Raw genomic sequence first — 22,208 nt, 5'->3', positions numbered from 1 at the left:
TCACCGCCCTGAAGTATTGCACTCTGTGTATAGGTGTGCAGTACCCACAATGCATCTCACCGCCTAGGCCTGCGGTATTGCGCTCAATGTATATAGGTGTGCAGTACCCACAATGTACGTCACCGCCCTGCAGTATTGCGCTCTATGTATAGGTGTGCAGTACCCACAATGCACCTCACGCAGTATTGCGCTCTATGTATAGGTGTGCAGTACCCACAATGCACCTCACGCAGTATTGCGCTCTATGTGTATAGGTGTGCAGTACCCACAATGCACCTCACCGCCCTGCAGTATTGCGCTCTATGTATATAGGTGTGCAGTACCCACAATGCACCTCACCGCCCTGCAGTATTGCGCTCTGGGTATAGGTGTGCAGTACCCGCAATGCACCTCACCGCCCTGCAGTATTGCGCTCTGTGTATAGGTGTGCAGTACCCACAATGCACCTCACCGCCCAGCAGTATTGCGCTCTGTGTTGGTGTGCAGTACCCACAATGCACCTCACCGCCCGGGCCTGCGGTATTGCGCTCTGTGTATAGGTGTGCAGTACCCACAATGCACCTCACCACCCTGCAGTATTGCGCTCTAAGTATAGGTGTGCAGCACCCACAATGCATCTCACCGCCCTGCAGTATTGTGCTCTATGTATATAGGTGTGCAGTACCCACAATGCACCTCACCGCCATGCAGTATTGCGCTCTATGTATAGGTGTGCAGTACCCACAATGCACCTCACCGCCCTGAAGTATTGCGCTCAATGTATAGGTGTGCAGTACCCACAATGCACCTCACCGCCCTGCAGTATTGCGCTCAATGTATAGGTGTGCAGTACCCACATTGCACCTCACCGCCCAGCAGTATTGCGCTCTGTTTATAGGTGTGCAGTACCCACAATGCACCTCACCGCCCTGCAGTATTGCGCTCTATGTATATAGGTGTGCAGTACCCACAATGCACCTCACCGCCCTGCAGTATTGCGCTCTGTGTATAGGTGTGCAGTACCCACAATGCATCTCACCGCCCAGGCCTGCGGTATTGCGCTCAATGTATATAGGTGTGCAGTACCCACAATGCACCTCACCGCCCTGCAGTATTGCGCTCTATGTATAGGTGTGCAGTACCCACAATGCACCTCACCGCCCTGCAGTATTGCGCTCTGTGTATAGGTGTGCAGTACCCACAATGCACCTCACCGCCCAGCAGTATTGTGCTCTATGTATATAGGTGTGCAGTACCCACAATGCACCTCACCGCCCTGCAGTATTGCGCTCTGTGTATAGGTGTGCAGTACCCACAATGCACCTCACCGCCCAGCAGTATTGCGCTCTGTGTTGGCGTGCAGTACCCACAATGCACCTCACCGCCCTGCAGTATTGCGCTCTATGTATAGGTGTGCAGTACCCACAATGCACCTCACCGCCCTGCAGTATTGCGCTCCATGTATAGGTGTGCAGTACCCACAATGCACCTCACCGCCCAGCAGTATTGCGCTGTATGTATAGGTGTGCAGTACCCACAATGCACCTCACCGCCCTTCAGTATTGTGCTCTATGTATAGGTGTGCAGTACCCACAATGCACCTCACCGCCCAGCAGTATTGCGCTCTGTGTTGGCGTGCAGTACCCACAATGCACCTCACCGCCCTGCAGTATTGCGCTCTATGTATAGGTGTGCAGTACCCACAATGCACCTCACCACCCTGCAGTATTACGCTCTATGTATAGGTGTGCAGTACCCACAATGCACCTCACCGCCCAGCAGTATTGCGCTCTGTGTTGGTGTGCAGTACCCACAATGCACCTCACCGCCCTGCAGTATTGCGCTCTATGTATAGGTGTGCAGTACCCACAATGCACCTCACCGCCCTGCAGTATTGCGCTCTATGTATAGGTGTGCAGTACCCACAATGCACCTCACCGCCCAGCAGTATTGCGCTCTGTGTTGGCGTGCAGTACCCACAATGCACCTCACCGCCCTGCAGTATTGCACTCTATGTATAGGTGTGCAGTACCCACAATGCACCTCACCGCCCTGCAGTATTGCGCTCTATGTATAGGTGTGCAGTACCCACAATGCACCTCACCGCCCAGCAGTATTGCGCTCTATGTATAGGTGTGCAGTACCCACAATGCACCTCACCGCCCTTCAGTATTGTGCTCTATGTATAGGTGTGCAGTACCCACAATGCACGTTACCGCCCAGCAGTATTGCACTCTGTGTTGGCGTGCAGTACCCACAATGCACCTCACCGCCCTGAAGTATTGCGCTCTATGTATAGGTGTGCAGTACCCACAATGCACCTCACCGCCCAGCAGTATTGCGCTCTGTGTTGGCGTGCAGTACCCACAATGCACCTCACCACCCTGCAGTATTGCGCTCTATGTATAGGTGTGCAGTACCCACAATGCACCTCACCGCCCAGCAGTATTGCGCTCTGTGTTGGTGTGCAGTACCCACAATGCACATCACCGCCCTGCAGTATTGCGCTCTACACTGTGTTCCAAATTATTATGCAAATGATATTTTTCTTTGATTTTCCTAAATAGTCGGTACAAATGACAGTCAGTCTAATAAAAGTCATCACCCGTTAGAGTATACATTGAATTTTATTGAAGAAACCTACCAATGATAACAGTATAATCTCCAAAATGAATAAAAACGCAAATTGCACTGTTCCAAATTATTATGCACAGTAGAATTTCTAAACATTTGATATGTTTTAAAGAACTGAAAATTCTCATTTGTGGAATTTGCAGCATTAGGAGGTCACATTCACTGAACAAAAAAGCTATTTAACTCCAAAACATCCTAACAGGCCAAGTTACATGTTAACATAGGAACCTTTCTTTGATATCACCTTCACGATTCTTGCATCCATTGAACTTGGGGGTTTTTGGAGAGTTTCTGCTTGTATTTCTTTGCATGAAGTCAGAATAGCCTCCCAGAGCTGCTGTTTTGATGTGAACTGCCTCCCACCATCATAGATCTTTTGCTTGATGATACTCCAAAGGTTCTCTACAGGGTTGAGGTCAGGGGAAGATGGTGGCCACACCATGAGTTTATCTCCTTTTATGCCTATAGCAGCCAATGACTCAGAGGTATTCTTGCAGCATGAGATGGTGCAGTGTCATGCATGAAGAGGATTTGGCTCCTGAAAGCACGTTTCTGCTTTTTATACCATGGAAGACAGCTGTCAGTCAGAAACTCTATATACAGTACTTTTCAGAGGTCATTTTCATACCTTCAGGAACCTTAAAGAGCCCTACCAGCTGTTTCCCCATGATTCCGGCCCAAAACATGACTCCTCCTCCTCCTTGCTGACGTCGCAGCCTTGTTGGGACATAGTGGCCATCCACCAACCATCCACTACTCCATCCATCTGGACCATCCAGGGTTGCTCCACACTCATCAGTAAACAAGACTGTATGAAAAATAGTCTTCATGTATGTCTGGGCCCACTGCTACAATTTCTGCTTGTGAACACTGTTTAGGGGTGGCTGAATAGTAGGTTTATGCACCACAGCATACCTTTGAAGGATCCTACACCTTGAGGTTCGAGGGACTCCAGAGGCACCAGCAGCTTTAAATATCTGTTTGCTGGTTTGTAATGGCTTTTTAGCAGCCGCTCTCTTAATCCGATGAACTTGCCTGGCAGAAACCTTCCTCATTCTGTCTTTATCAGCACAACATGTCTGTGCTCAGAATCAACCACAAATCTCTTAACAGTACGATGGTCACGTTTAAATTTTTGGGAAATATCTAATGTTTTCATCTCTTGACCAAGGCATTGCACTATTTGATGTTTTTTAGCAGCAGAGAGATCCTTTTTCTTTCCTAAATTCCTTGAAACCTGTGCCCTGCTTAATAATGTGGAACATCATTCTAACTAGTTTTCCATTAATTGGGCTCACCTGGTAAACTAATTATCACAGGCGTTTGAGATTGATTTCAGTGATCCAAAGAGCCCTGATACACAATACCATCTATGAGTTTATTTGAAAAACAAAAAATTACATCTTTATGACACTTAAATCCAATTTGCATAATAATTTGGAACGCAGTGTATGTATAGGTGTGCAGTACCCACAATGCACCTCGCCGCCCTGCAGTATTGCGCTCTATGTATAGGTGTGCAGTACCCACAATGCACCTCACCGCCCTGCAGTATTGCGCTCTATGTAGAGATGTGCAGTACCCACAATGCACCTCACCGCCCTGCAGTATTGCGCTCTATGTATAGGTGTGCAGTACCCACAATGCACCTCACCGCCCTGCAGTATTGCACTCTATGTAGAGATGTGCAGTACCCACAATGCACCTCACCGCCCTGCAGTATTGCGCTCAATGTATAGGTGTGCAGTACCCACAATGCACCTCGCCGCCCTGCAGTATTGCGCTCTATGTATAGGTGTGCAGTACCCACAATGCACCTCACCACCCTGCAGTATTGCGCTCTATGTAGAGATGTGCAGTACCCACAATGCACCTCACCGCCCTGCAGTATTGCGCTCTATGTATAGGTGTGCAGTACCCACAATGCACCTCACCGCCCAGCAGTATTGCGCTCTGTGTATATAGGTGTGCAGTACCCACAATGCATCTCACCGCCCTGCAGTATTGCGCTCTGTGTATAGGTGTGCAGTACCCACAATGCACCTCACCGCCCTGCAGTATTGCGCTCTGTGTTGGTGTGCAGTACCCATAATGCACCTCACCGCCTAGGCCTGCAGTATTGCGCTCTGTGTATAGGTGTGCAGTACCCACAATGCACCTCACCGCCCTGCAGTATTGCGCTCTATGTATAGGTGTGCAGTACCCACAATGCACCTCACCGCCCTGCAGTATTGCGCTCAATGTATAGGTGTGCAGTACCCACAATGCATCTCACCACCCTGCAGTATTGCGCTTTATGTATAGGTGTGCAGTACCACTATGCACCTCACCGCCCTGCAGTATTGCGCTCTATGTATAGGTGTGCAGTACCCACAATGCACCTCACCGCCCTGCAGTATTGCGCTCTAATTATAGGTGTGCAGTACCCACAATGCACCTCACCGCCCTGCAGTATTGCGCTCTGTGTTGGTGTGCAGTACCCATAATGCACCTCACCGCCTAGGCCTGCAGTATTGCGCTCTATGTATAGGTGTGCAGTACCCACAATGCACCTCACCGCCCTGCAGTATTGCGCTCTATGTATAGGTGTGCAGTACCCACAATGCACCTCACCGCCCTGCAGTATTGCGCTCAATGTATAGGTGTGCAGTACCCACAATGCATCTCACCGCCCTGCAGTATTGCGCTTTATGTATAGGTGTGCAGTACCCACTATGCACCTCACCGCCCTGCAGTATTGCGCTCTATGTATAGGTGTGCAGTACCCACAATGCACCTCACCGCCCTGCAGTATTGAGCTCTATGTATAGGTGTGCAGTACTGCGCTCTGTGTATAGGTGTACAGTACCCACAATGCACCTCACCGCCCTGCAGTATTGTGCTCTGTGTATAGGTGTGCAGTACCCACAATGCACCTCACCGTCCTGCAGTATTGCGCTCAATGTATAGGTGTGCAGTACCCACAATGCACCTCACCGCCCTGCAGTATTGCGCTCTGTGTATAGGTGTGCAGTACCCACAATGCACCTCACCGCCCGGGCCTGCAGTATTGCGCTCTATGTATAGGTGTGCAGTACCCACAATGCACCTCACCGCCCTGCAGTATTGCGCTCTAATTATAGGCGTGCAGTACCCACAATGCATATCACCGCCCTGCAGTATTGCACTTTATGTATATAGGTGTACAGTACCCACAATGCACCTCACTGCCCTACAGTATTGCGCTCTATGTATAGGTGTGCAGTACCCACAATGCACCTCACCGCCCTTCAGTATTGCTCTCTAATTATAGGTGTGCAGTACCCACAATGCATATCACCGCCCTGCAGTATTGCGCTCTATGTATATAGGTGTGCAGTACCCACAATGCACCTCACCGCCCAGCAGTATTGCGCTCTGTGTTGGTGTGCAGTACCCACTATGCATCTCACCGCCCTGCAGTATTGCGCTCTACTGTATGTATAGGTGTGCAGTACCCACAATGCACCTCACCACCCTGCAGTATTGCGCTCTATGTATAGGTGTGCAGTGCCCACAATGCACCTCACCGCCCTGCAGTATTGCGCTCTATGTAGTGATGTGCAGTACCCACATTGCACCTCACCGCCCTGCAGTATTGCGCTCTGTGTATAGGTGTGCAGTACCCACAATGCACCTCACCGCCCAGCAGTATTGCGCTCTATGTATATAGGTGTGCAGTACCCACAATGCACCTCACCGCCCTGCAGTATTGCGCTCTGTGTTGGTGTGCAGTACCCACAATGCACCTCACCGCCTAGGCCTGCAGTATTGCGCTCAATGTATACAGTGGGGCAAAAAAGTATTTAGTCAGTCAGCAATAGTGCAAGTTCCACCACTTAAAAAGATGAGAGGCGTCTGTAATTTACATCATAGGTAGACCTCAACCATGGGAGACAAACTGAGAAAAAAAAATCCAGAAAATCACATTGTCTGTTTTTTTTTCATTTTATTTGCATATTATGGTGGAAAATAAGTATTTGGTCAGAAACAAGCAATCAAGATTTCTGGCTCTCACAGACCTGTAACTTCTTCTTTAAGAGTCTCCTCTTTCCTCCACTCATTACCTGTAGTAATGGCACCTGTTTAAACTTGTTATCAGCATAAAAAGACACCTGTGCACACCCTCAAACAGTCTGACTCCAAACTCCACTATGGTGAAGACCAAAGAGCTGTCAAAGGACACCAGAAACAAAATTGTAGCCCTGCACCAGGCTGGGAAGACTGAATCTGCAATAGCCAACCAGCTTGGAGTGAAGAAATCAACTGTGGGAGCAATAATTAGAAAATGGAAGACATACAAGACCACTGATAATCTCCCTCGATCTTGTGCTCCACGCAAAATCCCACCCCATGGGGTCAGAATGATCACAAGAACGGTGAGCAAAAATCCCAGAACCACGCGGGGGGACCTAGTGAATGAACTGCAGAGAGCTGGGACCAATGTAACAAGGCCTACCATAAGTAACACACTACGCCACCATGGACTCAGATCCTGCAGTGCCAGATGTGTCCCACTGCTTAAGCCTGTACATGTCCGGGCCCGTCTGAAGTTTGCTAGAGAGCATTTGGATGATCCAGAGGAGTTTTGGGAGAATGTCCTATGGTCTGATGAAACCAAACTGGAACTGTTTGGTAGAAACACAACTTATCGTGTTTGGAGGAAAAAGAATACTGAGTTGCATCCATCAAACACCATACCTACTGTAAAGCATGGTGGTGGAAACATCATGCTTTGGGGCTGTTTCTCTGCAAAGGGGCCAGGACGACTGATCCAGATACATGAAAGAATGAATGGGGCCATGTATCGTGAGATTTTGAGTGCAAACCTCCTTCCATCAGCAAGGGCATTGAATATGAAACGTGGCTGGGTCTTTCAACATGACAATGATCCAAAGCACACCGCCAGGGCAACGAAGGAGTGGCTTCGTAAGAAGCATTTCAAGGTCCTGGAGTGGCCTAGCCAGTCTCCAGATCTCAACCCTATAGAAAACCTTTGGAGGGAGTTGAAAGTCCGTGTTGCCAAGCGAAAAGCCAAAAACATCACTGCTCTAGAGGAGATCTGCATGGAGGAATGGGCCAACATACCAACAACAGTGTGTGGCAACCTTGTGAAGACTTACAGAAAACGTTTGACCTCTGTCATTGCCAACAAAGGATATATCACAAAGTATTGAGATGAAATTTTGTTTCTGACCAAATACTTATTTTCCACCATAATATGCAAATAAAATGAAAAAAAAACAGACAATGTGATTTTCTGGATTTTTTTTTCTCAGTTTGTCTCCCATAGTTGAGGTCTACCTATGATGTAAATTACAGACGCCTCTCATCTTTTTAAGTGGTGGAACTTGCACTATTGCTGACTGACTAAATACTTTTTTGCCCCACTGTAGATGTGCAGTACCCACAATGCACCTCACAGCCCTGCAGTATTGCGCTCTGTGTATAGGTGTTCAGTACCCACAATGCACCTCACCGCCCTGCAGTATTGCGCTCAATGTATAGGTGTGCAGTACCCACAATGCATCTCACCGCCCTGCAGTATTGCGCTCTATGTATATAGGTGTGCAGTACCCCCAATGCACCTCACCGCCCTGCAGTATTGCGCTCTATGTATAGGTGTGCAGTACCCACAATGCACCTCACCGCCCTGCAGTATTGCGCTCTATGTATAGGTGTGCAGTACCCACAACGCACCTCACCGCCCTGCAGTATTGCGCTTTATGTATAGGTGTGCAGTACCCACTATGCACCTCACCGCCCTGCAGTATTGCGCTTTATGTATAGGTGTGCAGTACCCACTATGCACCTCACCGCCCTGCAGTATTGCGCTCTATGTATAGGTGTGCAGTACCCACAATGCACCTCACCGCCCTGCAGTATTGTGCTCTATGTATAGGTGTGCAGTACTGCGCTCTGTGTATAGGTGTACAGTACCCACAATGCACCTCACCGCCCTGCAGTATTGCGCTCTATGTATAGTTGTGCAGTACCCACAATTCACCTCACTGCCCTGTAGTATTGCGCTCTATGTATAGGTGTGCAGTACCCACAATGCACCTCACCGCCTTGCAGTATTGCGCTCTATGTATATAGGTGTGCAGTACCCATAATGCACCTCACCGCCCTGCAGTATTGTGCTCTGTATAGGCGTGCAGTACCCAAAATGCAGCTCACTGCCCTGCAGTATTGCGCTCTATGTATAGGTGTGCAGTACCCACAATGCACCTCACCGCCCCGGCTTGCAGTATTGCGCTCTGTGTTGGTGTGCAGTACTCACAATGCACCTCACCGCCCTGCAGTATTGCGCTATATGTGTAGGTGTGCAGTACCCACAATGCACCTCATCGCCTTGCAGCATTGCGCTCTATGTATATAGGTGTGCAGTACCCACAATGCACCTCACCGTCCTGCAGTATTGCGCTCTGTGTATAGGTGTGCAGTACCCACAATGCACCTCACCGCCTTGCAGTATTGCGCTCTATGTATATAGGTGTGCAGTACCCACAATGCACCTCACCGTCCTGCAGTATTGCGCTCTTTGTATAGGTGTACAGTACCCACAATGCACCTCACCACCTTGCAGTATTGTGCTCTATGTATATAGGTGTGCAGTACCCACAATGCACCTCACCGCCCTGCAGTATTGCGCTCTGTGTATAGTTGTGCAGTACCCACAATTCACCTCACTGCCCTGTAGTATTGCGCTCTATGTATAGGTGTGCAATACCCACAATGCACCTCACCGCCTTGCAGTATTGCGCTCTATGTACATAGGTGTGCAGTACCCATAATGCACCTCACCGCCCTGCAGTATTGTGCTCTATGTATAGGCGTGCAGTACCCAAAATGCAGCTCACTGCCCTGCAGTATTGCGCTCTATGTATAGGTGTGCAGTACCCACAATGCACCTCACCGCCCCGGCTTGCAGTATTGCGCTCTGTGTTGGTGTGCAGTACCCACAATGCACCTCACCGCCCGCGCCTGCAGTATTGCGCTCTATGTATAGGTGTCCAGTACCCACAATTCACCTCACCACCCTGCAGTATTGCGCCCTATGTGTAGGTGTGCAGTACCCACAATGCACCTCACCGCCTTGCAGTATTGCGCTCTATGTATATAGGTGTGCAGTACCCACAATGCACCTCACCGCCTTGCAGTATTGCACTCTGTGTATATAGGTGTGCAGTACCCACAATGCACCTCACCGCCTTGCAGTATTGCGCTCTATGTATATAGGTGTGCAGTACCCACAATGCACCTCACCGCCCTGCAGTATTGCGCTCTATGTATAGGTGTGTAGTACCCTCAATGCACCTTACCGTCCTGCAGTATTGCACTCTGTGTATATAGGTGTGCAGTACCCACAATGCACCTCACTGCCTTGCAGTATTGCGCTCTATGTATAGGTGTGCAGTACCCTCAATGCACCTCACCGCCCTGCAGTATTGCACTCTGTGTATATAGGTGTGCAGTACCCACAATGCACCTCACCGCCCTGCAGTATTGCGCTCTATGTATAGGTGTGCAGTACCCACAATGCACCTCACCGCCCGGGCTTGCAGTATTGCGCTCTGTGTTGGTGTGCAGTACCCACAATTCACCTCACTGCCCTGTAGTATTGCGCTCTATGTATAGGTGTGCAGTACCCACAATGCACCTCACCGCCTTGCAGTATTGCGCTCTATGTATATAGGTGTGCAGTACCCATAATGCACCTCACCGCCCTGCAGTATTGTGCTCTGTATAGGCGTGCAGTACCCAAAATACAGCTCACTGCCCTGCAGTATTGCGCTCTATGTATAGGTGTGCAGTACCCACAATGCACCTCACCGCCCCGGCTTGCAGTATTGCGCTCTGTGTTGGTGTGCAGTACTCACAATGCACCTCACCGCCCTGCAGTATTGCGCTATATGTGTAGGTGTGCAGTACCCACAATGCACCTCATCGCCTTGCAGCATTGCGCTCTATGTATATAGGTGTGCAGTACCCACAATGCACCTCACCGTCCTGCAGTATTGCGCTCTGTGTATAGGTGTGCAGTACCCACAATGCACCTCACCGCCTTGCAGTATTGCGCTCTATGTATATAGGTGTGCAGTACCCACAATGCACCTCACCGTCCTGCAGTATTGCGCTCTTTGTATAGGTGTACAGTACCCACAATGCACCTCACCACCTTGCAGTATTGTGCTCTATGTATATAGGTGTGCAGTACCCACAATGCACCTCACCGCCCTGCAGTATTGCGCTCTGTGTATAGTTGTGCAGTACCCACAATTCACCTCACTGCCCTGTAGTATTGCGCTCTATGTATAGGTGTGCAATACCCACAATGCACCTCACCGCCTTGCAGTATTGCGCTCTATGTACATAGGTGTGCAGTACCCATAATGCACCTCACCGCCCTGCAGTATTGTGTTCTATGTATAGGCGTGCAGTACCCAAAATGCAGCTCACTGCCCTGCAGTATTGCGCTGTATGTATAGGTGTGCAGTACCCACAATGCACCTCACCGCCCCGGCTTGCAGTATTGCGCTCTGTGTTGTGTGCAGTACCCACAATGCACCTCACCGCCCGCGCCTGCAGTATTGCGCTCTATGTATAGGTGTCCAGTACACACAATTCACCTCACCACCCTGCAGTATTGCGCCCTATGTGTAGGTGTGCAGTACCCACAATGCACCTCACCGCCTTGCAGTATTGCGCTCTATGTATATAGGTGTGCAGTACCCACAATGCACCTCACCGCCTTGCAGTATTGCACTCTGTGTATATAGGTGTGCAGTACCCACAATGCACCTCACCGCCTTGCAGTATTGCGCTCTATGTATATAGGTGTGCAGTACCCACAATGCACCTCACCGCCCTGCAGTATTGCGCTCTATGTATAGGTGTGTAGTACCCTCAATGCACCTTACCGTCCTGCAGTATTGCACTCTGTGTATATAGGTGTGCAGTACCCACAATGCACCTCACTGCCTTGCAGTATTGCGCTCTATGTATAGGTGTGCAGTACCCTCAATGCACCTCACCGCCTTGCAGTATTGCACTCTGTGTATATAGGTGTGCAGTACCCACAATGCACCTCACCGCCCTGCAGTATTGCGCTCTATGTATAGGTGTGCAGTACCCACAATGCACCTTACCGTCCTGCAGTATTGCACTCTGTGTATATAGGTGTGCAGTACCCACAATGCACCTCACTGCCTTGCAGTATTGCGCTCTATGTATAGGTGTGCAGTACCCTCAATGCACCTCACCGCCTTGCAGTATTGCACTCTGTGTATATAGGTGTGCAGTACCCACAATGCACCTCACCGCCCTGCAGTATTGCGCTCTATGTATAGGTGTGCAGTACCCACAATGCACCTCACCGCCCGGGCTTGCAGTATTGCGCTCTGTGTTGGTGTGCAGTACCCACAATTCACCTCAACACCCGCGCCTGCAGTATTGCGCTCTATGTATAGGTGTGCAGTACCCACAATGCACCTCACCGCCCTGCAGTATTGCACTCTGTGTATATAGGTGTGCAGTACCCACAATGCACCTCACCGCTCTGCAGTATTGCGCTCTGTGTATAGGTGTGCAGTACCCACAATGCACCTCACCGCCCTGCAGTATTGCACTCTGTGTATATAGGTGTGCAGTACCCACAATGCACCTCACCGCCCTGCAGTATTGCGCTCTATGTGTATAGGTGTGCAGTACCCACAATGCACCTCACCGCTCTGCAGTATTGCACTCTGTGTATATAGGTGTGCAGTACCCACAATGCACCTCACCGCCCTGCAGTATTGCGCTCTGTGTATAGGTGTGCAGTACCCACAATGCACCTCACCGCCCTGCAGTATTGCGCTCTATGTATAGGTGTGCAGTACCCACAATGCACCTCACCGCCCGGGCTTGCAATATTGCGCTCTGTGTTGGTGTGCAGTACCCACAATCCACCTCAACACCCGCGCCTGCAGTATTGCGCTCTATGTATAGGTGTACAGTACCCACAATGCACCTCACCACCTTGCAGTATTGTGCTCTATGTGCAGTACCCACAATGCACCTCACCGTCCTGCAGTATTGCGCTCTGTGTATAGTTGTGCAGTACCCACAATGCACCTCACCACCCTGCCGTATTGCGCTGTATGTATAGGTGTGCAGTACCCACAATGCACCTCACCGCCCTGCAGTATTGCACTCTATGTGTATAGGTGTGCAGTACCCACAATGCACCTCACCGCCCTGCAGTATTGCGCTCTATGTGTATAGGTGTGCAGTACCCACAATGAACCTCACCGCCCTGCAGTATTGCGCTCTATGTATAGGTGTGTAGTACCCTCAATGCACCTTACCGTCCTGCAGTATTGCACTCTGTGTATATAGGTGTGCAGTACCCACAATGCACCTCACTGCCTTGCAGTATTGCGCTCTATGTATATAGGTGTGCAGTACCCTCAATGCACCTCACCGCCCTGCAGTATTGCACTCTGTGTATATAGGTGTGCAGTACCCACAATGCACCTCACCGCCCTGCAGTATTGCGCTCTATGTATAGGTGTGCAGTACCCACAATGCACCTCACCGCCCGGGCTTGCAGTATTGCGCTCTGTGTTGGTGTGCAGTACCCACAATTCCCCTCAACACCCGCGCCTGCAGTATTGCGCTCTATGTATAGGTGTGCAGTACCCACAATGCACCTCACCGCCCTGCAGTATTGCGCTGTGTGTATAGTTGTGCAGTACCCACAATGCACCTCACCGCCCTGCAGTATTGCGCTCTATGTGTATAGGTGTGCAGTACCCACAATGCACCTCACCGCCCTGCAGTATTCCACTCTGTGTATATAGGTGTGCAGTACCCACAATGCACCTCACCGCCCTGCAGTAATGCGCTCTGTGTATAGGTGTGCAGTACCCACAATGCACCTCACCGCCCGGACTTGCAATATTGCGCTCTGTGTGGGTGTGCAGTACCCACAATTCACCTCAACACCCGCGTCTGCAGTATTGCGCTCTATGTATAGGTGTACAGTACCCACAATGCACATCACCACCTTGCAGTATTGTGCTCTATGTGCAGTACCCACAATGCACCTCACCGCCCTGCAGTATTGCGCTCTGTGTATAGTTGTGCAGTACCCACAATGCACCTCACCGCCCTGCCGTATTGCGCTGTATGTATAGGTGTGCAGTACCCACAATGCACCTCACCTCCCTGCAGTATTGCGCTCTATGTGTATAGGTGTGCAGTACCCACAATGAACCTCACCGCCCTGCAGTATTGCGCTGTATGTATAGGGGAGCAGTACCCACTATGCACCTCACCGCCTTGCAGTATTGCGCTCTATGTATATAGGTGTGCAGTACCCACAATGCACCTCACCGCCCTGCAGTATTGCGCTCTATGTATAGGTGTGCAGTACCCACTATGCACCTCACCGCCCTGCAGTATTGCGCTCTATGTATATAGGTGTGCAGTACCCACAATGCACCTCACCGCCCTGCAGTATTGCGCTCTATGTATAGGTGTGCAGTACCCACAATGCACCTCACCGCCCTGCAGTATTGCGCTCTTTGTATATAGGTGTGCAGTACCCACAATGCACCTCACCGCCCTGCAGTATTGCGCTCTATGTAGAGATGTGCAGTACCCACAATGCACCTCACCGCCCTGCAGTATTGCGCTCTGTGTATATAGGTGTGCAGTACCCACAATGCACCTCACCGCCCTGCAGTATTGCGCTCTATGTAGAGATGTGCAGTACCCACAATGCACCTCACCGCCCTGCAGTATTGCGCTCTATGTATATAGGTGTGCAGTACCCCCATGGCACCTCACCGCCCTGCAGTATTGCGCTCTATGTTTAGGGGTGCAGTACCCATAATGCACCTCACCACCCTGCAGTATTGCGCTGTATGTATAGGTGTGCAGTACCCACAATGCACCTCACCGCCCTGCAATATTGCGCTGTATGTATAGGTGTGCAGTACCCACAATGCACCTCCCCGCCGTGCAATATTGTGCTCTATGTATAGGTGTGCAGTACCCACAATGCATCTCACCACCCTGCAATATTGTGCTCTATGTATAGGTGTGCAGTACCCACAATGCATCTCACCGCCCTGCAGTATTGCGCTCTATGTATAGGTGTGCAGTACCCACAATGCACCTCACCGCCCTGCAGTATTGCGCTCTATGTATATAGGTGTGCAGTACCCACAATGCACCTCACCGCCCTGCAGTATTGCGCTCTATGTTTAGGGGTGCAGTATCCACAATGCACCTCACCACCCTGCAGTATTGCGCTGTATGTATAGGTGTGCAGTACCCACAATGCACCTCACCGCCCTGCAATATTGCGCTGTATGTATAGGTGTGCAGTACCCACAATGCACCTCACCGCCGTGCAATATTGTGCTCTATGTATAGGTGTGCAGTACCCACAAAGCACCTCACCGCCCTGCAGTATTGCGCTGTATGTATAGGTGTGCAGTACCCACAATGCATCTCACCGCCCTGCAATATTGTGCTCTATGTATAGGTGTGCAGTACCCACAATGCATCTCACCGCCCTGCAATATTGTGCTCTATGTATAGGTGTGCAGTACCCACAATGCATCTCACCGCCCTGCAGTATTGCGCTCTATGTATAGGTGTGCAGTACCCACAATGCACCTCACCGCCCTGCAGTATTGCGCTTTATGTATAGGTGTGCAGTACCCACAATGCACCTCACCGCCCTGCAGTATTGCGCTCTATGTATAGGTGTGCAGTACCCACAATGCACCTCACCACCCTGCAGTATTGCACTGTATGTATAGGTGTGCAGTACCCACAATGCACCTCACCGCCCTGCAATATTGTGCTCTATATATAGGTGTGCAGCACCCACAATGCATCTCACCGCCCTGCAGTATTGCACTCTGTGTATATAGGTGTGCAGTACCCACAATGCATCTCACCGCCCTGCAGTATTGCGCTCTATGTATAGGTGTGCAGTACCCACAATGCACCTCACCACCCTGCAGTATTGCACTGTATGTATAGGTGTGCAGTACCCACAATGCACCTCACCGCCCTGCAATATTGTGCTCTATGTATAGGTGTGCAGCACCCACAATGCATCTCACCGCCCTGCAGTATTGCGCTCTATGTATAGGTGTGCAGTACCCACAATGCACCTCACCGCCCTGCAGTATTGCGCTTTATGTATAGGTGTGCAGTACCCACAATGCACCTCACCGCCCTGCAGTATTGCGCTCTATGTATAGGTGTGTAGTACCCACAATGCACCTCACCGCCCTGCAGTATTGCGCTCTATGTATAGGTGTGCAGTACCCATGATGCACAATGTGGTAGGGGGGCCGGATTGGGGGGTGGACCGCTGCTTTCCCTGTCCGGATGACACAGACACCAGACGATGCAAGGACGAGGCGGAGACAGATTTCGGTTGTAACAGTTCCGGATTTATTTGTCCTCCTGATGACCACAACCACGCACCGCAGCCACTTTACAGTTCTCTGTCTCCAGGCCTGGGTACCTGCACCTTTGCTCCAGTCGAAGTAATGTCCCCCCTCGGATCTTGCACTGGGGCTGTCCTAGACCAATCTACCACCAGCGCTTCACCTGCCCGAGGTCGTCGTCCAATCGGTACCCCCCGGGGCCTCGTCTGTCCTGCGGTCCGTCGGGTCAGGGCCACCCCCCTGACTGTCTTCTTTCCTGTCATTCCCCCCTGGTCGAGCTCTTCTTTGTTCGCTGTCTTCTACCGAGCTCCTCCCGGGACTCGCCCTTCTGGAACCCTAACCAGTTCTATTTATCCCCTCTCTCACTGGGAATTCCCCTCCTGGGTTCCTATCTCCCTGCCCCCCATGACTAAGCAGTTTCTATAGCCGTAAGCTGATGTTAAGTCCTGAACTACACTCCCCCCTGCCATCTTGTGGTCAAATTTCGGTACTGCACTCCCTTTTCTGTCTTTCCCTGCTGTTACCTTTCTGTCATTGCCAATCTTTGTCTGTAGTGCACAAATCGTCCCCTCTTACTTCCAGTCAGGTCTGTCCGTCAAGTCACCTTCCCCACACATCCTGCACTTTATTCCGCACATATGCACTTTTCCCTTTCTCCCCCTCCAAGTCTGTTCTCACTAGAAAATGACAATAAAGTGTTTATATATTTATATTTATATATTTTTTCACCATTTGGACTATTTGTATATATACTTCTCGCACAGTATACTTCTAATTTTTGGTAGTTGCAGACCTGTTATAGCAACTTTGTGTGGATTGAAATCAATCTCCACATCCATGTATACACACAGAGTTGTACCTTATCAGGTTTCTACTATATTTTCACATGAAATCTTTAACAGGGCCCATATAGTATAGCAGTTCCAGGGGAGCCTTAGCCTTTACCCTTTAATCACGGTACATGGATGTGGACTTACACAGGGACCCTGGGTTGGATCCTTGGAGTAAGGCTGGCTAGTGGAGAAGGCTCAAAAAAGGTCAAGTCGCTAGGTCAGCATCAGGAGAGAAGAGACAGGAGAATCGACAGAAAACCGACTGAGGTCAAAACAAGAATCAAATGGACTGAGCAAAAGATGAAAAAATAGGTAGTAAAACTATAACTGGAAACTCACTACAGTAAGCTGAGATTTTTAGTAGGGAGCTTCACTATCTTCTTATCCACAGCAGGGCTGTACCGCACATACACACACTGTACGCTACAGGTCCCAGCCACACTAGCCTCTGCAACTGGATAGAACCTGTTCTGCCAAGAGCTCCTGGTTCTGATGTTAGGTCTGTCACTAACGCTGCCCACAGAATGAATACTTCAGCGCCCAGTGAGAGAACTACCTTATTTTTCGGGCTATAGCTCACTTTTTTCCCAAAAAACTTGGGAGGAAAATGGGGGTGCATTTTGTAGTCTAAATATAGCTTACTGGCTGTGGAGCGAGGTCACAAGAGGCAGGGTTGCTACTGCAGGAAGCCGGCAGCAGTATTGGGGCGATTGTGCGGGCCCAGAGCTGGGAAGAGAGAGTGTCCCAGAGGTACGAGACATGAGCCATTATTTTCCTGGCGATGGGCTTCCGGAAAATGTTGGTGGTGCGAGGTAGGATAGGGGTCCCCGCTACTCACATTGATCTCCCGGCAGTGGGCTTCAGGAAAATGGCACCAACAACTTGGGAAGATTTAGATCTTGGGTCAATGATGAGAACTGCAATGTATCAGTAAAAATCTGATGCCACTCTCTTTGTCCGCATAACATGCAATTTTTCTCTTGACACCCATCTGATTTCGGAGTGAAATTGCGAAATGCTGCAATTTTTTACTTACGTTAAATACAGATAAAAAAAAAACCCCTTAGATTTGCTTGCCTCATTGAATAGCATGGCTTCGAGTGCAATCCCTTTTTTAATCGTATTGCACTTATCCAAGTTATACACTCGTGTGAGCGAGCACGAATCCTAAGAATTAAGGGTCTGCAGTGCTGATGTGCAGAGTTCTTTCCAGTGATTTTTTTTTAACCAAACTGCACAATATGTTTTTGTCATTTGGTCTAATAAGAGGGCAGATTAGGCCCAATAATCATAGGTCATACATGTAACCTACTGTATGTGTGTAACTGACAGATTATCTTTATCATTCATTGCTTCTTACCTAACTTTCAAGTAAAGGATGACACAAAATGATTATATTGATGAATTCAAGTTTATTTGCATGACTCATTATTCTCCATGCTACACATGCATATAAAATATATGGAACTTTATATCATCAATAACCTCTATTCTACAGCATCTGAGTGCTTGGATAGAAAGCAGGCCGTTCATATGCAGTCCTGTAACTTTCCTGATGGCCAAAAAGAGTATTTACAATTAACAACAGATTGAACTTCATAAACTGCCAAAAATAGTAAATACTATCTTTAGTATTGGGCATATTGTTGGATACCGCATTGGAACAGGACGCCTTTCCACTTTACCACCACCCTAACCCATAAAAGGCTGGAACTTGAATTGCGATGATCTACAAGCGGCACCCATCCTAATACAGGCTGTAATATATTACTGCAGGATAATATACTTGCCTCTAAACAGCGCCTATCATACATTTCAGTCCTAAAACCACATACTCTTCACTAGCAGTCGGCAGACTGATGAAGGTCTTTGTAAGACCGAAACGTTTCTGTATATTTTATGGACTGCATTAAAAATTTCTTCACAGAATCCTCTTGAGTTGAGTGCCAAGTTTTAATTCTCTATAGTTCTGGTTTGGGAACCTACTTGTGCACCATCACAGTAGTGACATGTTATATATCATATAAATAATCTATGAGACCCCCACCACCAATCATAAGAACAAAGAGGACAAATTAATTGCCTACCCTCACTGATCATGAGGAAAGAACACTAAGTATTTGTCTTCCCTCACCATTCATGAGAAAGAAGAGGACAAAGTAATTGCTAAGCCTTTGCCACCCATGAGAATGAAGAGGACAATGTAATTGCCAAGCTATTGCCATCCATCAGAAACTAGAGGACAAAGCAATTTCCAAGCTCTTACCATTCATGAGAAAGAAGAGGACAAAGTAAGTACCAAGCCCTCGCCATTCATGAGAAAGGAGAGGATAAAGTAATTGCCAATCTAACAAATATTGAGAACTAAAAGACCACGTAATTACCTACATAGTGGGAGACTAGATGGTTCACCTTGCAGATAAGTGCTTTAGCACTTTACTAGCACTGCTCTCCTTTATTCTGAACTAGCTGAAGAGCCTGGCGCTTATAAAATTATAATGATTATATCTATATATATAAAGCTGAGTGTATAGCCCCGCCTGCTCCGCATAGCCACATTCACAATAATATCCCACATCATCCCGTCAGCCAGAGCTACCAGACTACTACCCTTAGTATCCCACATCATCCCGTCAGCCAGAGCCACCGGACTACTAATATCCCACATCATCCCGTCAGCCAGAGTCACTGGACTACTACCCCTAATATCCCGCATCATCCCATCAGCCTTGCGTCAGAACCAGTGCGCTGAGTGGATTTGCCCTGACTTAAATACCAATGATCCCTTTAATAGAAGCCTAGGGTGAGAATCAGAGCACTGAGGGATTTACCCTAACTTCCATACCAATGATCCCTTTAAGAGAGGCCTGGGGTCAGAATCAGAGCGCAGAGTGGATTTGCCCTCACTTCCATACCAGGGATCCCTTTAAGAGGGGCCTGGGGTCAGAATTAGAGCTCTGAGTGGAATTGCCCTATCATCCATACCAATGATCCCTTTAAGAGGCCCTGGAGTCAGAACCACAGTGCTGAGTGGAGCAGTCCTAAGTTCCATACCGGGGATCCCTTTAAGAGAGGCCTGGGGTCAAAACCAAAGCGCTGGATGGATTTTCCATGACTTCCATACCAATGATACCTTTAATAGAGGCCTGGAGTCAGTACCAGAGCATTTGAAGGCAATTGCTCTGACTTCCAAACCGTGGATCCCTTTAAGAAAGGCCTGGCATCAGTACCAAAATGCAGAGTGGATTTGCCCTAACTTCCATACCAATGATCCCTTTAAGAGACCCTGAGGTCAGAGCCACAGAGCTGAGTGGAACAGTCCTAACTTCCATACCAATGATCCCTTTAATAGAGGCCTGCGGTCAGAATCAGAGCGCTGAGGGATTTGCCCTAACTTCCATACAGGAGATACCTTTAAGAGGGAAGATGTGTGCAGATTGTTTGTTCGGATGGTGTGGGCGGCGCTTGCCGGAGTGGGTGGAGCTAGAGTGGAGCTACAGCGCATGTGATTGGGCTGCCTGCGGGGGCGTGGCCTAGCATGGGTGCCATGAGTGGGCGGAGCTTGCCGGAGTGGGCGGAGCTGCAGCGTGTGATTGGGCGATCTGCAGGGGGCGTGGCCTAGCGCTGTAGTAGGCCGCAGTAGAAGCCAGGGACTAAATTTTAGGCTGGGAAGTTGCAGGGGAGAGGGGGGATAGCGCAGTTGGCGACGGGGAGCGCCGACTGAGCCGGGACAGGGCTGGGAATGTGCCGGCAGTATTCGGCCCCTGTCCTGAAGACTGTCCCACTCTCCATGCACTGTCCTGCTGTATCCGTCCTCAGCCCCGCTCTCCAACCGCGTCCCACTCTGCTGCTTCGTGATTGGTTGGTGTCCCACTCTGCTGCTTCGTGATTGGTTGGTGATACATACACACACATTTAGATTTATATATAGAGATATTGGTGGGAATGCAGCAAATTTACTCTGATCAGCGAGTCATGGCCTATTCTAGTGATATGCCATTGCCAGAATACCCCTCTATTTTTTTACTTTTATTTGACTTATAATGCTGCATAGATCCATGCCAGAGTAGAGATACCGTATGTTTCGTGTAGAGTGTGTTATATATGACAAGATCATCCATTGAATCATTTAATTAGGCTTATTAAACATTTGGAAAAAAACATTTTCAGTAGAATGCTCCTTCATGTAAAATAATGCGATGATGTAATCCACTTTGCTAGAAATAATTTTGTTGGTGATATAAAGTGAATATGTATGTAGTCAGGGCACTTAGTTTAATGCAATAGTAGGAAATACATATATTAAATTTTCCATTCATTCTTCATCATCACCACAAAGTATGCGTCACTGTCTATAGAGGCACTGACCCCACTGTAATAATTCAGGAATTCTTCTTCTGTCACCTGAGAACAAAAGAAAATTTGTTGTGACTCCTGTCTTGTATCTATGCAGATTTCTACAGTGATTTATCCACCAGACATACCTGTCCATCCTTATTATTGGGGGAATCAAAGTTCTCCAAGAAATGTTGGAACACTTGTCTCTCATTCCATTCTCCGTTCTTATACTTCTGGTGAAATTTTGGGTTGTAGACTCCTTTTAGGTCTTCAATAGTGATTTTTCCATCTCCTGTTTTATCCATTTTATGGAAAGCCTCTATTATGACTTGTCTGCGAGCATTGGACATTGGAGGCTGCAGAGACAGAATTTGCATGCATTATTAATACAATTTTAGTATCTTACACCGGTTACGTCCATATGACAACCAGTATACGATGAATGCTACAACTGATTGTGTAAAATTATAATAATGGAGACGAAGTGCAGGAACATTGGCTATACCCAATAAGTGAATAAAATGTGATGCTCTATGGGACCTATGGTTGACCACACCGGTTTTGCTATTAAATCTTTTATTAGTGGATAACATGCTTACTCTTTTTGGTTAAAACGATTTTAATTCAATTTGATTTAATGGACTCTTGCTACATGATAAAAAAGAACTGTTTGAGATCTATTTGAATATTTGTCAGGAAAAATGCAGGAATACTATTTAAGGCCCCCTTCACACATCTGCTTTTTATGTCCGTATGCGGTCCATTTTTTAAGGACCGCAAATATGGACACACAAACATTGTATTCAATGGTGGTGCGCACATGTCAGGACTTCCATGTGAAAAACCTGAAAACATGTTCTTTTTTTGGGGGGGCACCACCGACAAAATTCATTCTACACACATGCACACTGATGATACACGGATGACATCCGTGTGACACGTC

At 48.6% G+C, this 22,208-nt stretch overlaps 1 protein-coding gene across 1 annotated transcript in view; it reads right to left on the bottom strand.

Annotated features, from left to right (window-relative positions):
- Positions 1 to 18,325: 18,325 nt before the first annotated feature.
- LOC141048086 (calcyphosin-like protein) overlaps positions 18,326 to 22,208 on the bottom strand; it is a 43,967-nt gene continuing 40,084 nt past the window's right edge. Inside the window, exons 4-5 of the mRNA XM_073543472.1 lie at positions 21,412 to 21,621; positions 18,326 to 21,331 (exon numbers count right to left, since the gene is read on the bottom strand). Of these exons, the coding sequence (XP_073399573.1) occupies positions 21,230 to 21,331; positions 21,412 to 21,621 (312 nt within the window). The 3' untranslated portion in view covers positions 18,326 to 21,229. The remainder of the gene's footprint in view (positions 21,332 to 21,411; positions 21,622 to 22,208) is intronic.

Source organism: Dendrobates tinctorius, unplaced genomic scaffold (genome assembly GCF_039654945.1).
Source record: "Dendrobates tinctorius isolate UK_male_01 unplaced genomic scaffold, ASM3965494v1 ptg000011l, whole genome shotgun sequence".
NCBI lineage: Eukaryota > Metazoa > Chordata > Amphibia > Anura > Dendrobatidae > Dendrobates > Dendrobates tinctorius.
The sequence above is the reverse complement of the archived record's forward strand: the minus strand, read 5'-3'. Positions and strand labels throughout refer to the sequence as shown.